This window comes from Plutella xylostella, chromosome 18 (assembly GCF_932276165.1).
Source record: "Plutella xylostella chromosome 18, ilPluXylo3.1, whole genome shotgun sequence".
Lineage (NCBI taxonomy): Eukaryota > Metazoa > Arthropoda > Insecta > Lepidoptera > Plutellidae > Plutella > Plutella xylostella.
In genome coordinates, this window is record NC_063998.1 from 8,603,912 (window position 1) to 8,622,424 (window position 18,513).

General features: G+C 37.8%; 1 protein-coding gene across 1 annotated transcript in view; it reads right to left on the minus strand.

Moving 5' to 3' along the window:
- The window catches only part of LOC105390508 (xanthine dehydrogenase 1), a 60,473-nt gene extending 45,073 nt beyond the window's left edge, over positions 1 to 15,400 (minus strand). The window contains exons 1-8 of the mRNA XM_048627467.1: positions 15,249 to 15,400; positions 14,248 to 14,339; positions 12,563 to 12,726; positions 9,272 to 9,432; positions 8,518 to 8,966; positions 7,922 to 8,145; positions 2,793 to 2,895; positions 2,244 to 2,371 (exon numbers count right to left, since the gene is read on the minus strand). Coding sequence (XP_048483424.1) covers positions 2,244 to 2,371; positions 2,793 to 2,895; positions 7,922 to 8,145; positions 8,518 to 8,966; positions 9,272 to 9,432; positions 12,563 to 12,726; positions 14,248 to 14,290 — 1,272 coding nt within the window. The 5' untranslated portion in view covers positions 14,291 to 14,339; positions 15,249 to 15,400. The remainder of the gene's footprint in view (positions 1 to 2,243; positions 2,372 to 2,792; positions 2,896 to 7,921; positions 8,146 to 8,517; positions 8,967 to 9,271; positions 9,433 to 12,562; positions 12,727 to 14,247; positions 14,340 to 15,248) is intronic.
- Between the last annotated feature and the right edge of the window lie 3,113 nt (positions 15,401 to 18,513).

The window sequence follows — 18,513 nt, forward strand, 5'->3', positions numbered from 1 at the left end:
GAAACAAAAATATTATTTCTATCATATCCCAAATACACATAAGTACTTAAAAAAAAAATACACACTCTCGCCTTGTACTAATGTACCCCCTTGCGGGGGTACTTACATGTTATTATTTTTCTGGTGACCTCCCCATATCCCTTTGCCAGCTACGTAACCTTTTGTGACACCCTGTATATGCAGAGTTCTGCAAACTACTGTTCTGCTTTTGAAACACCAAAAAAAAACAGGTCGTCTAACTAAAAGGTCACGTGACCAAAAAAAAATTATATGAAGAAGCGTTTTTTTCATGAATATAAAAAATTACGTAGGATAAAAGTTTTTTTTATTACACGGGGGCAGAGTTTAATACAACACCCTGAACTATTAAACTCTGATAATATTTTCGCGATTTTTTTACATTCTGATTTCATTTCCTGGCTTAGAAATAACATCAATAACATGCTGCACACGTAGGTTTCGGCATAGTATTAAACCCTTTTTGCAACAACCTGTATAAATATCGGCACGGGTACGACTTTATATATAATTAATTATTAAATATTAAAAATACTTTCAAATAAAAATAAATATTTTCGTATCACAAAACAATATTAGGTACTTACTTAGTATATTTTTAACAAAGTGGCATGTCTTCACTTTTATGTTTTCGAGTACTATGTTAAAATTTCATGTCATTGTCCGGAGAACGCCCCGCATACCTCAACCCCCCCTCACTAGATTTGACAGATTCTGATTTTCTTCCAGCTTTAGTGACAGCCTTAAGTCTTTCCATTCTTAGAAACCCGTTATGAAGTTATAACGATCGGCAGTTAGTTATACCTTCGATAGTTAGCTAGTCGCAAGTGCATTTCAAATTGGAACTTGCTAATAACTACGTCAGCGCAAACCGCATAGTAATTAATGCTATAGTTTTTAATTATAAACGTTTCAGGCTAGTTGGTGCTACTAGAGGGTACTAGAGGGGGGAAGAAGGGGGTTGTTGCATGAGTAGAGAAGCCTCCCAGCGCCACCCTTTATAGCTCTACATTTCTAATCAACGCGTGACAAATTGCGGGACCAACTTCACTGACCTTCTTTAAAGAGTTAGCATAACTAACATGTGTAGTAAGTACGTTTAATATAACTTTTAACTTTCATAATGATGACCGAATGGTGTAGTGGTAAGTGAACCTGAGTACTATGCTGAAGGTTCCGGGTTCGATCCCCGGCCGGGGCAGATGTTTGTTTAAATACAAATTTGTAATGGGGTCTAGTGTGTTAATATGTAATATTCCGATACCAATATTACACCCTCTGCCTAGCTTGGATTCGGATGGCCGGGTGTGTAATACTGTGTAATGTCTCAATAAATATTGAGCAGATTACAAGATTTTCGAACCTCCTTTAAAGTTGCGTATCGTCAACTGTCACTGTCAAATGTAAGGTGAAATTTGATAGTTCCAAAAGTGACTACGTTGGCGCTGTTTTTTCCTATAAATGTTTGTGTAGTATCGAGTTGCCACGTTAGCTCGTGATAGACCTTCTGGTATAATAAAATTCCATCGTCTCTACAAAATAATGGTTAGGTAACTAGTACCTTTTTTTAGGAAATATTACAATAAGGTCAAGCCAAACACGGATTTGTATTGGTCTTGTTGTTAAAACCGAGAACATCCTAAGAATAAAACGTAAGCAACAAGTTACATTTCTGAGAAAAACCGTCATTAGCTTCGGTCCAGTTACGTCTGAGGCGAACATCACAATGACCTTTACTTGAAATGCCTGACAAAATAATTTAATCCGGCTTTAGAATTGAATTAATTATTTCTCAAAATAATAAGTATAGTAGTAGACTTAGTATACCGGTTCAGAAAGGCTAGGGCTATGGTGACTTTGGATCTAAAATATGTTCCGCAGTTATGCGAAATATTTGAAGGAAATCCGCTCCCACCAGTGGAATGATATAATGCATCCATAGCAAAGTAGCAACGCACATCTTTGATGGAAAATCTTATGTCGGTTAGGAAGCTTATTTACTTATAATAAGAGTGTTTGTCAAGTTTCAAACATTAAATACCCTATGTAATAGGTATATATCTACAAATAGGTGCATAATACAACAAATAAAATATACAATACACTAACAAGAAATGAAAAAGTATTGTGTTAAAAATAATATAGGGTTATTGCGGTCGGCTTTTTCTAAGTGGAACTTTTTCATTGCTCGTGAGTGTAGCTGTATGTATTCATATATTATGTACCTTGTAAGTTCTCACTGCACAGCAATGCGACAGTGGCGGCAGCATGACGTTTATAATAATAACACCCCTCATGTCAGTGTTTAGAAAATCCATCATTGATATCGTCTTTTGTCTATGCTCGCCGTTAGCTGTAAAGATAATTACCTACTTATAGATTTTATACATTTGTTCAAGTTTAAAAGTTCATGTATAGTATGACCTAGCGTTTTCCGCATTAAAAGGGAAGCATACAAATAATTAGGTGTGTGCTTTTTTTTACATAGGAATTTTTGGTAATGTAACTGTACCTATATTTTTTCGACTAATTAAACTTGAAAACAGTATTGTGTTCCTTATAAAGGCAAGCGTCCACCTATCGGTACCGTACGTATCGGACCAAACGGATCTTCATAAATGTATGCAGAAACGGGATCGGCAATGCCGATGAAGTAATGCGATGCGTCCGTTGCGTACGATACCGAGAGGAAGACATATACTTTAAAGGTCTTCAAGACACACCGACCTACGCATAATACCTACGAAGATAATAAAATAAATATAAAGCCTTACCTACGGTGATCATCGCGCGGACAGTTTCCAGCAATAAGAATAAATCTGACTGAAACTCGTTGTGCGAGTGTTTCAGACACAGGTTCCCGGCGATCGTACCAATCTGTAATTAAAAATATATTTTGTATTAAAATTATGCAAGTGGATTAAAAGAAATACTAATTCTAAATTATGATTATGCTTGATATCATAATTATAGTAAAAAAAATGTAAAATTGGATAATTACCCGTAACAAAAATTAATTACTATCGTTATTTCTTTCAATTATAGGTACAAACAAAGGAGAAACGATAAAGTACCTGTTAAAAAAAATAAGATTTATAAAATTCCGACTTTTTTGTGCCCGTATCGTATCGTACAGATTAGAGAAAGTTCAGCAAATTGTGCGAAACAGTCGGAAGCTGAATAAAATAGTAACTAATTACAGAGTCGTAATCACTAATGACTGTTCGTGGAAATCAATGGCAGATACTAGAGAATACACCCTGTAGATGGTGAATTGCGGGTACGTAAATGAGAAAAAGTATAAAGAAAAATGTGTTTAATATTTTAAATCATTATTTAAGTGGCTAAACATACCTACTATAAAGCTTGAACTGGTAAGGAAAACTGAAAGAATTAAGAAAGTCATAATTTATAACCCAATACAATTCCAGATAGGTACATACTTTTACAACACGTAAACCCATTTATAGTGCCACAAACTTATCTGTTCCGGTGACAGCTCACATAAATGTTCAATATTTCTTAATTCTATAAGATTTCAAGTTTGCTCGTATTTTTAATTCGCTTTTGCGGTGTTAATAAACCCTTCTAATCTATATCAATGTATAATTCATTAGTAAGTTATGAGATATGGATCAACTTAAGTCGCTCTCGCTTGGGGGCTTGTCGCTCACGTCCGTAGGTACAAACCCTAGTTACCCTACACGTGCCCCCTGGGTGGTGCTAACGAGTGACAACGCCGAATGTCGGGCGGCGGTAAATCGACCCGACCTCCTCTCCTAGCAGAGGCGGCGATCTCCCGCCGTAAAAAAGGAGAATCACCAACACGCCTGCCAAGCGCGGTGATTATGGCAAATACACCTCCTAATGATGGAAAAAACAAAGCCCCGGCCCCCAGTCCCCGGCAGCCCCGCTATCCCGGACTCCGGTAGCGGTCACGGTAACGGCGGGGCAGGGGGTGCGAAGAATCTCCGGCAGAGAGTCGGCTACCAGCCCAACCGACCCTTGCACCTGGCAACATATAACGCACGGACACTGAGGGAAGACGTGAAGATAGAGGAGCTGGAAGAGGAAATCAGCAAGTTAAAATGGGACATTATAGGGTTATCCGAAGTCCGACGAGAGGGAGAGGATACGGAAATTCTCCAGTCCGGAAACTTGCTGTACCACCGGGAGGGCGACCAACTGTCCCAAGGGGGTGTCGGGTTCATCGTCAACAAGTCCCTCGTCAACAACATCGTTGAAATCGGAAGTGTGTCGACACGGGTTGCGTACCTCATCCTGAGAATATCTAAACGATACTCAATGAAGGTCATACAGGTTTACGCACCCACATCTAAGCACACCGATGATGAGGTCGAACTTGCGTATGAAGACGTATCGTCTGCCCTGCGTAAGTTCACTACTCATTTCACGGTGGTGATGGGAGACTTTAACGCGAAACTCGGAAAACAAGAAGGCGGCGAGACGAAAGTGGGGTCACATGGATTTGGAGTCAGGAACCATCGTGGGCAAATGCTGGCTGACTTCTTGGAGAAGGAGGGCCTCTATATGATGAACTCCTTCTACAAGAAGAAGCCACAAAGGAAGTGGACGTGGATTAGCCCCGATGGGAAGACTAAAAACGAGATCGACTTCATATTGACGGATAAGAAGCACATATTCAATGATGTCTCAGTGATCAGTAGGGTTAAGACCGGCAGCGATCACCGACTCGTAAGAGGCACTTTGAATATAAACTGCAAAATAGAACGCTCCCGTCTAATGAAGTCCACGCTCCGTCCTACTCCTGCTCAAATCCAGGATCCCGAAAGCTTTCAGTCTGAGCTTTGCGACCGCCTGATATGTTTAGAGAATTGCGTTACAGTTGACGATTTAAATAATAGGTTTGTGGAAACTGTCCGAGAGGTAGGATCGAAATATTTTTCGTCCCGAACCAACCGAGGACCTCAAAAACTCTCAGATGGGACTCTGAGTCTCATAAGAGAACGGAGAGAAATGAGGTTGCAGTCTTCAGTTGATATGGTCGAATACAGACGTCTAAACAGACAGATCGCCAAAGCAAGACGTTGCGATATGAGACGCTACAATTGCAAGCGCATTCAAGACGCAATAGAGCAAAACAAGGGCTCCAAAGTCTTTGCTAGAGATCGATCTGTTCGGCAGACTCTGTTGACCCAACTGAAGACCGACACTGGCAACACCGTTTCATCAGTGCCCGAAATTCTGGGAGAAATTGAGAGATTCTACGGACAGTTATACACCACAACACAAAACCCTATTACCAGCGGTGCTCACGACAGCCGAGCGCCACTCACCCGACACTATACCGAAGATATTCCGGACGTCAGTCTAGACGAGATTAGTATAGCTCTCAAACAGCTAAAAAACAACAAAGCTCCGGGAGATGATGGAATAACGACAGAACTTCTGAAAGCCGGCGGTAGACCGATTTTAATAGCACTTCGGAGGCTGTTTAATTCCGTCATACTCGAAGGCACAAGCCCGGAGGCATGGAGCAGAAGTGTAGTGACTTTGTTCTTCAAGAAAGGCAACAAAGCCCTATTGAAGAATTATAGACCCATTGCACTTCTGAGCCATGTGTACAAGCTGTTTTCGAGAGTTATTACGAATCGTCTCGAGCAAAGACTCGACGACTTCCAGCCACCCGAACAAGCCGGGTTCCGAAAAGGCTATAGTACCATAGATCACATACACACGCTTCGGCAGGTTATACAGAAGACCGAGGAGTATAATCTACCTTTATGTCTAGCGTTTGTGGACTATGAGAAAGCCTTTGATTCTATTGAGCTCTGGGCGATGCTTCAATCCCTTCAGCGGTGCCATATAGACTATCGCTATATCGAGGTGTTGAGATGTATGTACAATGCTGCCACAATGTCAGTTCGATTACACGAACATAGCACAAAACCGATCCAGTTGCAAAGGGGCGTGAGACAGGGAGATGTTATTTCTCCGAAACTGTTAACCTGTGCACTGGAAGATGTTTTTAAGCTTGTAGAGTGGAAAAGACTGGGCATTAACGTCAATGGCGAATATATCTCTCATCTACGATTTGCTGATGACATAGTTATTATGGCGGAAACGCTGGAGGAGTTAGGCGAAATGCTCACAGACCTCAATGATGCCTCTAAACAAGTTGGGCTGAAAATGAACATGGACAAGACAAAGGTCATGTCGAACGAACATGTTTCATCATCGCCCGTAACTGTAGGAGGTGTCACCATCGAAGTTGTTGATCAGTATCCCTACCTAGGACAAGTGATCCGATTAGGTAAATCCAACTTCGATAAAGAGTTAGCTCGTAGAATCCAACTCGGATGGGCAGCGTTCGGGAAATTACGACACATCTTCACTGAAAACATACCTCAGTGTCTGAAAACAAAAGTTTTCAATCAGTGCGTGTTGCCAGTGATGACTTACGGAGCCGAGACGTGGTGCTTCACCAAAGGGCTTATCCACAAGCTCAGAGTTGCTCAGCGTGCTATGGAAAGGGCTATGTTAGGCGTGTCCCTGCGAGATAGGATTCGTAATGAAGAAATCCGCAGGAGAACTAAAGTTACCGACATAGCCAAAAGGATTAGCACGCTGAAGTGGCAATGGGCTGGCCACGTAGCCCGCAGAGCCGACGACCGCTGGAGTAGAAAGGTTCTGGAGTGGAGACCCCGTGTCGGCAAACGGCGTGTCGGTCGCCCCCCAACCCGTTGGTCTGATGATCTGCGGAAGGTAGCGGGAAGCCGCTGGATGCAGATGGCGGGTGACCGTTTGGGGTGGCGATCGTTAGGAGAGGCCTATGTCCAACAGTGGACTACGGAAGGCTGAGAGAGAGAAGTCGCTCTCACCGGAACAGATAAGTTTGTGGCACTGTAACTGTAGTTTAATTTATTCCAGTGACATAGACCACTAGCGATCGTAAAGTGACCCTGTGTTCGTTTTTGCGTTTTGGCCAATTGGCCTTCACCTAATGTATAAACATTTATTTATATTGAGGTTTATAAACTGTACTACGCTTTAGAATATGTACCACCGTGAAAAACTACTAAATGCAACGGATGAATGAAAGAGTTGAAACGGTAATCACCCCTCTTAGCACCGTATTGGAAATTCCGCAACCAAAGTATATTCACGTGGGAAGCCCCATTAATTGTTGCAAATCTGTTGAACTTGTGATGTAGCTTAAAGCATTGCAGTTTCCTGTTCAAAGTTTTCAGTTTTACATGTTATTCAACTAGGCTACAGTAATTACTATCGGAAACTGTATCCACGATTATTTATTTATTTATTTATGAGTACACTAATGAGCAATTGAAAAGATCTAGTGACATATAGAACGTCAATGGCAGATGGAGCTTTTTAATGCACGTAAGTGTACTTTTTAGATGAACGATCAGGCCCTGTAGCACGGGGCGCTATTAAGACGTGACAAAAGTTCTCCGTCGCGCTCGCTCTTGAGGCCGCGCTATGTGAGTGAGCTCGATGCAAAACTTTTGTCACGTCTTAAATGCGCCCCGTACTAGCCCTTCAGGTGAACTTAGGGCTAAAATCATTATCAAGCAGTCATCCTGCAGGAGGTTTAAGGTACAAAAAATATGACTGTAAGTATTCGGATTCGGACCATCTTATTCTCGTTTTATTTTTATATTAAGTATTATTATTATTTTTTCCTGACATGTAATGAATATTATGAATAATAAATACATTTTTTTTAAGTCAGTCGGATTGCCACGAGGAGCTTTAAGCTAAAAATGTTATGCTGTTTGTGTTTTAAAGTTTTTGATTTTCGTCTTTTATAGTTCTTGGTGCAAATAAAGTGTACTTATTGTATTGTATTGATAAAATATCATAAGTGCTAATAAAACAGAGCTATGCTATGAATACTTACATTCCTCACAGGAACATGCGCCACCAAATCCATGTGGTCATAAAACTGCTTCAGGTACGAGAAGTCTTCGTTTTCTTCGGACAATTTCTTGAAAAGCTCCATCATGTCAGAAAGAGCCATACCTCCTCCCAATATTAAGTTCACGTCTATCGAATGTCCTTTAATTTCCTGCACGTTTGATATGTCGATCACTCTTTGTGGGTAATCCGTGACGTGGTATACACCTAGAATAAAAAAAATATATTTGAATATTGACGACAGAACCGCTCCTTGAAGTAGAACGGCTGATGATGACGTCATCTTAATTTTGGAACTAGCTACAGTAAACTTATAGCTAATTTGTGTTATGGGTTCGGAAAAAAATTATTATAAACTATTTATAAAAAGGGCGTAAACAAAATTACTTTAAATCTAATTTTAATTTACTTTGTGGGAAATTTTACAAATTGGTATTTATAATCACGTCTGTATGTTGTAAATCCGGCCATTGTGTTGTTGAAATATTACAACAAGGCTACCTACAATGATATTATTGCTATCATAAAATGAACCAAAAGCCTATTATTCAATTAATGTCACATTACCAAGCCACTTACCCTGCCCAGTGTTCCCTGCAATCAACTTATAGTCCGAACCATCACCCATGGCTTTAAAAACATCAGCCAACGAAAACGCTTTGAACCACTTGTGCGTTCCGCAATCAATCTCTATCATTTTATTATCACTCTTCTCCAGAACGCACCAATCTTCTTTCTCATCTTGTTCTGGAAGTGTCTTGTTGAAATTTAGCTTGCCGACTAGTGCATCAGTTTTCTTTTCGGCTTTATGCTTGCAGTTTCCGTAGGAGCATTTGACTCCACATGCCTTGAACATGCCCAGGTCTTCTAGATCGCAGACCTTATCTAGCAGGCGCTGGTCCGCATCAGTGGCGAAGGTCTTGAAGGCATCGGCGATGGGTCGGTAGCCGGTGCAGCGGCAGAGGTTTCCGGCAAAGGAGTTCTCGATTTCTGTTGTTGTTAGCTTCCCTTTCTTGGATTCGTACAAGCTGTTGGTAGGAATAAAAGGTCGATTTAAATAGTGGCGAGGGGAGTATAGGTACATGTCTTATAAATGCTACTATTATCCTTCTTTTGGAGTTCTTGGGTTCGTAACTTTGAAATTAAAGGAATTCTTTCAGCTTCTATGGGTGAAATTGAGTTGTTTTACCCAAGTATTCATATTAGCTAAGGACAATAATTCCTCGAGTGACGTTAGTATTACCGACTAAAGCTAATCTATTTTTTGACCAAGACAAAAACCCGAGCCTAGCTCTACATTTACATTCCTCCATGTCAAACACCAAACACTAACCTATACATGTTCATGACCCATCCAGGGGTACAATACCCGCACTGGGTTCCGTTGAAGTTGGCCAGTCTCTGCTGGATGGCGTGGTAGCCGTCAGTGCGGTTGCCTAGACCCTCCACCGTGGTCACCTCCCAGCCGTGGCAGGATAACACGGACACTAGGCACTGGAAGCAGAGAGGGGTAGGGTTAGTAAAGTGAATCCAAGGTAATTCTTGCCTCCGTTTTTCTTCAAAGACAACAAGAGCCCCTTTTGCCAATTACATAGTTTTAAAAAAAATCACGTTCAACAGATATTTTTTTATATTTGCTTGAGCAATTTTGATGAAATCTGTTATAAACGAACCCTCACACCCTGGATAACCAGTAAGTCAATGCTACTTTTTAAATACAAAGCATGCAATACTAGTATAATAATTATATTATGCTGTGTACCTACGTATGTAGCTACGAGTACTATTATTAACATACACCTTAATTATATTAGTAGGTATATTCATGCTCTTTGACTAAAGTCTGTGCATGTCGTTCTCTGGAAGGTTAAGATCATGCCATTAAATTATAATAATGTTATTAAGCAGTACACATACCTATTATAACAACGTATTGCAGGCCTTCATAACTTCTTCTTTGTAATACTCAACTAAGAACTGTACCCATGTTCAACATAAACTACCGAGTTTTTTCTTCAATTGTTTTATGTTAAAAAGGTTTTTTATTAGTACGCAAACAAAAACTGTAGAGGATCTTTGATCCGGATGTTAGTATAGTTATAAAAATGTCTGAGTGAGTTCCAAACACTATAGTTGGGTAAACTGTTAGGTATGAATATGTAAAGTATAATTAAGATTCCATAATTTAACAGTAAATACTTATCTATTTTTATACTGAACAATTTTAAGAAAGTAAGTAGGTTAATCTTATAACGAGACTATTTTTTCCGAAGAATCCGTCCCAAGACTATTAAGCTAATCTTTTTGTTCCTTTAGATATAAAGGTAACGATCGTTAGCAAGATTTATTTTTGCCACAATTAAAAACCTTTTTTTTGTGATACGAATTAAAATTGTGCCAGTGCCATAAAAGCCGTCAGTTTTAGATTTATAATTTACTAAAATAAAATTAGCATGCCTCCATTTTCTATACAGGGTTATTGGTAAGTAGACCGGATCCTTTCAGGAGGTGATAGTGGAAGGCATTTCCAGTCGATTGAACCCAATAATGCATTATCCTAAACTTTACCATTTCTAAGATATTTAATATTTAAGGTTTTTTAATTTTTTTGCCAAAATTTTATGCTTAAAACCAAAAATAAAAAAAATCAATCATATTTCAATAATTTTTTTGGTTGTTTTGCATAAGCAACACCCTAATAAAGTAATTAAAATAATCAAATGTGCATTATTCGACTTAAATTAGACATAATAATTCAAAATAGTTAAACATTTTGAAAAAATATTCAAAACGCAAAAACTAATAAATTAAATTAAAAAAGATTTTCATATGACATTTTTTTGTGCACTTTAGCTTAAAAACATGGTCAACTAATAAGCTTTCAAACAAGATAATTGAATACCAAATCGATTAAGGTATCACCAAGATATGGCCAAAACAACCAGCACAGACGGACAAAATTCAACAGGAAAACTAACAAAATTGGCCCAATTTAAAGGTAAAAAGTGTGATTGTTTTCAGTCCTGTTGACTTTAGTATGGAAACCCCTGCTAAGTTTTCTCCGCTTTGTCTGGTTGTTTTGGCCATATCTTGGTGATACCTTCATCGATTTGGTATTCAAATATCTTGTTTGAAAGCTTATTAGTTGACCATGTTTTTAACCTGAAGTGCACAAAAAAATGTCATATGAAAATCTTTTTTAAATTAATTTATTTGTTTTTGCCTTTTGAATATTTTTTCAAAATGTTTAACTATTTTGAGGTATTATGTCTTATTTAAGTCGAATAATGCACATTTGATTATTTTAATTACTTTATTAAGGTGTTACTTATGCAAAACAACCACAAAAAATATTGAAATGTGCCTAGTTTTTTTTATTTTCGGTTTTAAGCATAAAATTTTGGCAAAAAATTAAAAAAACCTTAAATATTAAATATCTTAGAAATGGTTAAGTTTAGGATACTGCATTATTGGGTTCAATCGACTGGAAATGCCTTCTTCTATCACCTCCTGAAAGGATCCGGTCTACTTACCAATAACCCTGTACATGTACTTAGTGCGAATATAGAAGAACATACTAATACTTTGTTATTTTACTAGAACTATAAAAAAACACACTCACGAGCAATGAAAAAGTTCCAGTACCATATGGAATGACAATGGCAGGTGGAACTTTTTATTGCCTGTGTGTTTCACTCGTGAGTAAGTACATAACTTTGTAAAAATTGTTTCGATGTTGCCGTTTTGGGATGAACTTTTCGTTTCGACATCGTAATATATTGTTTTTATTTTATCTGCATATTTACAGCAAACAAAAGGAGACGATGTATGACGTGAGACGCATATGAGGTGTCATCTACAGGGGTTCATTTAACTGCTTCAGCGCACAGCGGGGTGAACTTAAAGTTCTGTTTCTTGGAAGACACGCCGAGTCTTGTCATGCAGTTGATGTGTCTCGTATGATGATAATGTAGCTTCATATACATATTACAGTGTAGTTAATTTAATGTTTTATTCATGTTAGGTTATTCCGAACAGCCATTAACAATAGCACTGCGGCACAGGTAAAACCTCAACCTTATCATGAAAGTGCTATAAAATATGTATATGTTTTGCTTCTATTGTTTTATCATCACCATTATGATGGTATCCGTCCACTGCTGGACATAGGGCTCTCCTGAACTACTCTACAACAATCTTAAGTCATCCTCATCTAGCCCTACCTACTACCTGTCTAGTCTTTATCTACATTTATAAGGTCGTCAAACCAGCAGTTCGCAGGGCATCCCACGCTAATCTTTCCCTTCAAAGAACATCAGGATGTAGACCTAGGCAGACAAAGGACTTTTGTCCACAAGATATAGATCTCTTAAATAGTTCTACTGGTTGACAGAAGAAAAAGAGGCGATCCCTTTACGTTACGCTTTGCTGTGTCTTTTAGTCTTACCAGGCCCTGTAGCACAGGGCGACGGGACAAGAGTTCTCTGTCGCGCGCGCTCTTGCGGCTGCGCGATGTGAGTGAGCGCGATGCAAAAATCTTGTCACGTCTTAAATGCGCCCCGTACTAGCCTTTCAGAGCGGTATTCGATAAAATTCAGGTCTATCACCGGCAATATCTACTCACGGAGTTGACCGCCATGACCCGGCGCTCGCCCGCGTCCCGCGCCGCCACCGCCACGACGCAGGCGCCGCAGCCGCCCTCCTGGCACATGGCCTTGGTGCCGCGCAGGTCCAGCACCGACCGGATGTACTCGTTCAGGGACACATCCGGCCCGTACGCGCCGGAGACTGGAACAGGAATCACTTTTATGGCAACTGTGGGGTTACCACCAATGAACATTCATCATCATCACGACCCATCACGTCCCCACTGGGGACGGGGAACTGGGGAACGGGTCTTCTTACAATGACGGAAGGGTTTAGGCCTTGTCCACCACGCTGGCCTAGTGCGGCGGGTTGGTGGACCCCAACACAAGCAAGCTTGTGCTGAGACCAATGAACATTAGCAATTAACAATCCATAAGCAGCGTCGCTCGATTGTCAAATGTAACTAACTTGGATCTGACAGATGTTTTAGCGACGCCGTTTATTGATTGTGTCGGTGGTGGTACGATAGCTGTTCTATTTTATTCTTTGTGGGGTGTGAGTAGGTACTTGGATCTCTCGTATGGAAGCTTTGTGAATTATGCCCTTAAGGTTTTAACTTCCTAAGCTTGGACTATTTACAACGCTGGTCCACTTCAGGTTGGTCAATTCACTCTTCTAGATGTACTAAATTTATATGTGAAATATCAGATAAATCGTTGATTAACATGAACACAACAGTCCGCTGTACGGGATTTGTTTTATGTTATAAGTTTGGTTCATGGAACTAAATATACACCACCGTATGTTACCGTGAAAATATACGTACTTACCATAAAATTGATCCAGTGGAACGGAATCTATGTATACATATGCCGATAACGGCTTGCTAGTTATGTATTTTCATACGATGTTGACATTATTTGAAAAATTGTAAAAGGCACTAGGTATTCTTATTGTTTTTTTTTCAATTGGTTAGATTAGGGTTCGGTATAAAATGGAAAATTCCATAAAACAGGGTCCAGGGGTCATCCATTATTATTATTATTATTATTATTAATATTATTTAAAACGACCTTTTCAAACATTACCCAAACAACTGTCGAGATTCTAAATAAACATTTAAATAAGAATTCGAAATGTGTACTTACCGAACATATTATAATAATAATTAGTAAGTACCCAATATTGTTGTTCGGTGAAAAATCAACATTACCATTTATTTAATATGAGTAAAACTTGACCTGAGTAAAAACCCTGGAAAATTATCATTCCATCTTTGGTCAAGTCAACTTTTGAATTAATTTTCAAGGCAAGGTTTCCACGGTTTTAATAGTTCACCCACAACCTTCCTAAATATCAATGTAGGACATACATAACACTCGTTTTTTAAACACCGACAAAAACGGAGGAATTATGAGTTCCATCAATTATCATTACAATGTAAGTTACAGAAATTATGTATTGTGTTTATGTATTGTATATCTGCTCCAGCCAGCAATTGAACCAGAACTTAGAACTGTCAGCGGAACTTAAATAATAGCAATTAATAGAAAAAAGTAAGCACAATAGGCGGCCTTATCTCTAAAAGCGGTCTCTTTCTGGCAACCATAGGGTGAATGAAAGACTTATGAAATAAATGAGGAACGAGTAAACGTACTGCATTTAAATTAAAAAAAAACTACAGATATTTTAAAGTACCTAATAGTAAGAAAGATTACTCACTTTTGTGTGTGACTCCATTGATTTTGAACTCCACCTCAGCCATGGCCGCTCTCGAGCAGAACCTGCCAGCCTTTGAGCGAGAACCCGACAACCTGTGGATAACGACACAGTAATCACTGACCGAAGCAAATTGAACACTATTCAATTATAATCATTAGGCAGCAAATTGCAAGCGACTAGCTGTTGCCTCCGAGCTCTGTGTTTATTCCAAATAGACGACAAAAAAAACAGAGCTACTTTTTTCTAAAGATTCACTTCGTTGACACATAGGTAGTAGACGAGTTCTCGTGTGGAGATCACGAATAGACAAACGTAAACATTATGGGTCATCTCACAACTCCAACATTATAAGTGACCAATCTTGTTTATTGCTTCCACAATGACATGGTGTAAGTCTTCGACCAAAGGGTGTATGTATATAATATTGCATGATGTAATATATTATTTTATATTCAAATACCTGTTACTTGAAAATTGATTTTAGAATTCGGTCTGTAATACGATATGATAATTGACAGTTGTAAATAACTTCAGTAAATAAACACTTTCGCGACGAAGTGTAAGATCTACTGTGGCTAAAAGATCTACTGTGAACGTTTTTTATACTTATGTAGTTTTTTTTATTCTGTCTATATGTACTTTGTTTCTCATTGCTGCTACAGGAAAAAGGCCTCCCAAATCGTTTATAATACTCTAAAATTTAATAGAAACAAAATCTTTACAGTTATGGTCGGTATGTCAGCGATTATTACCACATTCATGCAATCATTAGGATTAAAATTCCTTTTCACCATAATATCCATTATATTAGGTATATGGCACTGGAATAAAATGTATTGCTGTATTGTTTTAGATTTCTTACCATCCAAACTCTATGTGCTTATAGAGTTTGGATGGTAAGAAATCTAAAACAATACTGCAATACATAATAGAAGCAGCAAGAAATAAAAAAAAAACACAAAACAAATATGTAGGTAAATGCAATCAGTTAAGTACCTTACCTTATAAGAAAATAATATCATGTACTTTTATGCTTATGTTTTTAAACGGTATACAAAATAATAAAACACTTAACTCACAGACTTCCGTATTTATAAACCACGATATAACACAATGAAACATCGACTTGTACTGGCGCCCACGGAAACTATGAAGGTGGAATAACACTGCCAAATGATTATAACTAAAACCTTTTGACCACTACTGTACTATACTATATTCATACATTTCATAGAAATGCTGATGGTAGATACGCAGTACTACGCACCTTCATAATTTTTCTCTAGCAATCTAGAAAAAGTTCTACCCAGATTATTATGAAACCAAATGCCCAATATATATTTTTATATTTAATTGAACACAATATTCAACGTTTTTTTGTTTTCGAAGCGGTCGTCATTAAGCTAGCTAGCTAGCACTGGACCTTTTTCGTTGCTTGCGAGTGCATAACAGTAATATTCTCGGGCCGTAATAACGTAGGTATCAACCTAATATCGCATATCTTATTATAGCATATGGTAAATATGGCATGCAGTGTAGTGGAATACAAACTTTATGGTAAGTCTTCCTTACTAGTACAGTAGATACCTTATCGTAGATATAATATCATGTTATCTTCATCATAAAACTTGACGGTCAATATCAGTAGTGCATCCAAAATTGTTACACCTAAATAAATATTATTGAATGATAAAGTAAAATACTTTGATATAGCGACCTTAAGAATGATTTGTCTACAGAAATGGTCAACATTTAATACGAGTATAAGTTATACAGAATGACCCCCTCAAATCCCTTTCGGCATACTAAACCACTTTTGCAACACAGGGTTTGTGTATATTTTGTGGAAATTGGACAACCTTGAGGTACCGAATATACAGAAATATGCTACTATTTTCTTTGTATTGTAACTGTACGAGTCTGAAATCTGAATCAGGTGACAAACACAAGAGCAAAGGCGATGTTTTGTCACACTCTCGTCACACTAGTGAAAGGATTGACCAGTCAATTAGCATAACAATATAAACTGTGAAACCGCCCCATGTTGGTACTTACTGTATGTACATATAATTTGATCACTACAATATTATAAAAATTGGCAGGCGTGGCACGCCATAGTACATTTCTGTGGCATTCACGGCAATAATAGCACCTCATCACTTGAGTGCCTAAGTTCTTATTTCCTGTCACATTGCTTGTGTACAATCATCAGGTGAAAAAGTGTGTAATTTATTTTTTCCCTACTCATTTCCACAATAAAAACGCACAGGTGCAAATATAATATAAAAATACAAATTAACAGCTACGGTACTTTTTTGAAAAAAAAAATCACCAACTTATTGGTAAAACCTATATTTTTAGATTTTCTTAAAAGTTTCATAAAGTTATAACTTTTTAATTTTCTTACAGAATAACCAAGTTGGTATGCACATAATATCATTTAGTTTAGGACCTAACTCTCTCTGCCCTTCCGACCCAATACCCACGACCCATCTATGTAGCTAAATAGCCAATGTAACACAAACAAGAAAAAGCCATGTCAACTCATTACAAACATTACCTATCTCACATTAGATCTAACAAGTTCATAACTTGCAGTTCTAATAACTTAATCAGTACTGCAACTGCGGACAACAAGCTAATTCTGTACCATTAACATGCATTAGTCCTTGTTATCTAATAAACTGATGGAATAGTCAAATTGCATGATTTTGCATCAGATAATTGGTATGCAGTTTATTGCGAGAGAAGAGAGGCTGAAAATGACAGTTGGATAGTGGAGTAGGCCTACCATGAATTCTCTACCACACGAGTGAATGATTAGCAATAGCAGTAGAACTGGGCTTATAATTATGTAATAATAAGGGTCTTTTGGAGCGACTATTCGTATTAGTTACTTTTATTTATAACGTGTAATATACGTGATCTGAGCACTCTCGGACATGACAGCCAATTTGTAGAATTAGATTATGTCCTATTTTCGTGCTATTATCGTTGTTTTACGTAATATTATTATTTTTATATTCTAATTATACTTTTTATCGGGAATACCATTTCGGAATGTAGGTCGTAAAATATATTGGAAAAAATATTCCATCGTAATTATATTTTCAATTCCTTAAAATATTTCATTCATTTTCTTTCAGTTTGTGAAGGAACGACAGTTACCACCGTCAAGTTTAACAAAACATGACTGTTAACATAACTTGTGAATACAGGGTGTTGCAAAAAGGGTATACTAAGCCGACACCAGCATGTGCAGCATGGTATATCTAAGCCCGAAACTGAAATCAGAATTTCAAAATTCGCGAAAAAAAATATTTATTTTTCATAGAAACTTTGTTTTTTACTATGGAAAATGAATATTTTTTTTCGCGCATTTCCAAATTCTGATTTCAGTTTCGGGCTTAGATATACCATGCTGCACATGTAGGTTTCGGCTTAGTATACCAATTTTGCAACACCCTGTATAACTAGAAGCCTGAATTTGCAGTCTTACAAATGTATTATGTTTTTATGGCATATCTAGAGCTTCGAAAGATCTAGAGGTATTATTATGGCGGAACAACATCATGGACAAGTAAGCAAACATCCTACCAATAACAGAGCGTCCGAGCATAATGCATGTATGTAAATGTACACAAACCTAAGTTCTAAGATCCACATGCATACTAAAGTGGCTTGAACTTCAAGACCAGTAGGGTTACTCTAGATCATAAATAAGTAACGAGGTTTCAGATGGAGGCGCTAATCATAACTCTATCCCGTTGCAATAAACCAACCTTTTGCATGACAATTTTGCTTTCATTCGTACGTATTTTGTTAAGATAAAATCACCCTCCTGTTATTGCAATCGAAGTAGTCGTATAAGTTTTATAATATTAGTAACAATGTACCAAGGGAAAGAAGAATGGCGAAATCTGACCCGCTTTGCGTAAGTTAGCAGCCACTAACCAAACCTATTTTAAGTTATTGATAAAAATGTCTACTATCAGGGAAAAATATTTAAAAAAATCTAAACTATGGGGTTCTTGAGGTATTAGGGTTCAAAAGTAAATTAATTAATATATTTTTTTTCGTTAAATAAGTTTTTGATGAATAGTACACGCACAAACAAGTTTTATAATCTAAATCATGAGATTCCCAATACATAGTGCATCACAAAATGTATTACATGATTTTATTTCTGCAAATAATATCAAGATTATTTTTGCACATTTCACACTCGGAAACCTATTTTTATAAAGAGATCAATTTCAAAAATTA